General features: G+C 33.1%; 1 protein-coding gene across 1 annotated transcript; it reads right to left on the bottom strand.

The window, feature by feature from the left end:
• Positions 1-709: 709 nt before the first annotated feature.
• LOC124944027 (outer envelope pore protein 16-2, chloroplastic-like) lies at positions 710-2,460 on the bottom strand. Its single transcript, XM_047484485.1, has 7 exons — positions 2,329-2,460; positions 2,207-2,258; positions 1,398-1,484; positions 1,264-1,295; positions 1,111-1,144; positions 960-1,027; positions 710-877 (listed from the first exon to the last, which is right to left on the bottom strand). The coding sequence occupies exons 1-7, from the start codon at positions 2,458-2,460 to the stop codon at positions 734-736; spliced, it is 549 nt and encodes a 182-aa protein (XP_047340441.1). The 3' UTR covers positions 710-733.
• Positions 2,461-2,984: the final 524 nt, after the last annotated feature.

Below are 2,984 nucleotides of genomic sequence, written 5' to 3'. Positions count from 1 at the left end.
TACAAAATGAATACAACCTTTTAGTCCCGAAAAAATAATATATAACCGCTTAAATATGGCATAAACATCGTGCAGTAGACAATCAAACTTAATTAAAGATGTTCAAACATTAACCAAAAGTTGAATATGAGAAGCTACTCTTTGACAAATTATGTTCCTTAACTATATGATAACATTAAAGGTTGGAAAAGCTTATTAAAAAGACTAATATTTTATGCTTACCTCATATTAGCTGCTGTTTAGTGGAGGCGCAAACAATTGCAAGGAAATGGAGAATTCATCAAATAATTTTTCCACTTGATTGCAATTTTTATTTGGTGCATGTTTAGGGATGATTTAATTGTTGACCAAATAAGAGGGAATATCGACAATCAAGGGGTCTAGTCAATTACGCGACAAACCCTTGATTGGTTTCTTAAAGAAGACGATTTTGTTTGTTAGATCAAGACATAATTGCTTGCTGATTCAAACCATGTCGAGCACTTTGTTTCCTTAGAGCAACACAAATATTTCATAACTTGACTCTAGATCATAAGGTGATTGCCTTGTCCCATACATCTCAAATATGAAAAGATCAAGTAAAAAAGAAGAGAAAAATCACATTCCTTGTAGGTTATGAATCTGGATCCCTAAACCTAGAACAGACTAAATATTTGGTTTATAGATATTATCCCAAAACCTGGATGAAAAATTTGAGTATTCTTAATAAAACCATAACACCCATAAAAGGTAATTAGAAAATTCCTTGAAGAAGATTAGCAGCAGTGGAAATAGCAGCACCAGTAATAGCACATTGCATAACTTGCTCATGTGATGAATTCTCTATTGTAAGCCCTACCATGGCCCCTGTCACTGCACCTGCAACTACACTGTTCTTCTGCATTCCATGCATAAGAACAACAGTCTAATATTCATCTCAACTCTTTAGTAAAAGTAAATAAATTTATCTACTGTTTTACCCAGTCATGTGTTCCTCGAGCTTCCTTTAATCCATATGTAAGCCCTGAATACATCCCTGCAGCCAATCCTACACAAATACATACAATACAATATACTAATTTATCTGTGTTGAAAAAACAAATGTTAGAAAAAATTAACAAGCTTAATTACCCCATTGCATACACTCAATTCCAGTGTTCTTCACCTGTGAAATGAATCAAAAGAATTTTTTTAGCTAATCATACAATATCATCACTAAAGTAAAACTTGTTCCATATCTATAAGTTTGTGTATTTTAACGAGAGTTTTGTAAAATGAACTGACCAATGCTTCAACAGATTTGTTGTTTGTTTCTCCTTCAATATAGAAATGAAAAGGAAATCATATTAATTACTAATTTAAATTAGATCCACAAAATGGTTTTGTATTTCAGAAAACAAAACTACTAATTTAATTACCTCTTAGATCTGGGAATGGACGCTGTTGCTTTTTAGGGCCAGAGAGCTCGGATGGTAAACCGCCGTTATCACCTCCACTACGAGATCCTAAAGCAAACAGAAACATACCCATTTGGAATCACTCTTCAGTTTAGTATCAAAATTGTAAGAAAAAAATATGAAATCCTAAAGCAAACAGAAACATACCCATTTGGAATCACTCTTCAGTTTAGTATCAAAATTGTAAGAAAAAAATATGAATCTTGTTAGAGTCTAAAATCAAGGTCTCGATCATAGAATAATTCCAGCAACCTTTCTCGACACCCGGTTCTATAATGCACATGGGACAGATTTCTGTTTTGTTGTATTATTATTTTGTTTTGATTTCCTTTTCTAATTTATAAACCGAATTCTGTTATTTTTTAATATTTATTATAACCGAATATTCTAGGGCAAGACTTCGTATCGATCCCATTCGTCTATTATTATTTACTATGGACTCGTCTATTATTATTTACTATGGACGGGTTGGTATAGACCAACAGTATTTTCTCTTCGCACCCTTGGTTCTTCTATCCATCCCTCAAATTCTCTATCAAAACCTTTCGCTGCCCTTTGATTATAGAATTTACACCGGTCCTAAAATCAAGAACTTGATTTTTGAACCCAAAACACACGAAAATGTCCTAAGATTTTTAGTATGAGAGCAAGACGATTCTCAAATGAAAGAAACCCGATAGCAATAAAGATGGATGATTTTAGACCCTAGCAGAATCTAAAGTGTTTTCAAATAAACCCATCATAAGATTGAATCATATCATTGATCAAACCTTCCATAGCAGCAAAATAAGCCTCGCGCGATACTGATTGAACCAGCCCAATCTGTTGTATGCAAATTAGAAAGTTAATTCAAACAGATTTCATTTAGTTAAAGAGAGAAAGACAGACGTACTCCGGCGGCTTTGACGAAACTTTCCGTGACGCGATTGAGGAGAGGATGACCGAGATCAAACAATGGGCACTTTCCCAAATCGCAGACATCGTTAAGCAGCGTTCGTGTCTTTAAATCGCCTCCTCCTGTCATCATTTCCTTTGTAATCTCAGTTTGTATCGCTTGATTTTGATTTTGATTTTGATTTGCGTTTTAGATGACTAAACAATTATACGATATTACCACCGTTTAAGTAGCAGAAGAAGAAGGGGTGTCTCAGACTATGCATGGAAAGGCGGGAGAGAGACAGACTGAGTAAGAAGAAACGGGAAGAAGACACGTGTCACTATATATATGTGCGAGTAAAACAGTTTGGATTAAGAAATAACTATCAATAAATCTGGTCGTTTCTCACATTTTATTTGTTATAAATAGATTGAATACAAAATTTAAAAAGTGCGGCCAATTATGGCTAGGTTGGTTAAGTATATTTAATTTCGGTATATAAAAATTTTAGTTTACGAATTTTTATTCGAAATTTTTTTTTATGACATAGTAACTTACCCATTAAAAAAAAACATTTGCGGAACAAAATACATGAACTATTAGTTTCATTATCATTACTTATAAATATTATTTCGTCGTACACCGATTTTTAAAAATATCGAAAAAAAAAA

This window comes from Impatiens glandulifera, chromosome 6 (genome assembly GCF_907164915.1).
Source record: "Impatiens glandulifera chromosome 6, dImpGla2.1, whole genome shotgun sequence".
Lineage (NCBI taxonomy): Eukaryota > Viridiplantae > Streptophyta > Magnoliopsida > Ericales > Balsaminaceae > Impatiens > Impatiens glandulifera.
The sequence above is the reverse complement of the archived record's forward strand: the minus strand, read 5'-3'. Positions and strand labels throughout refer to the sequence as shown.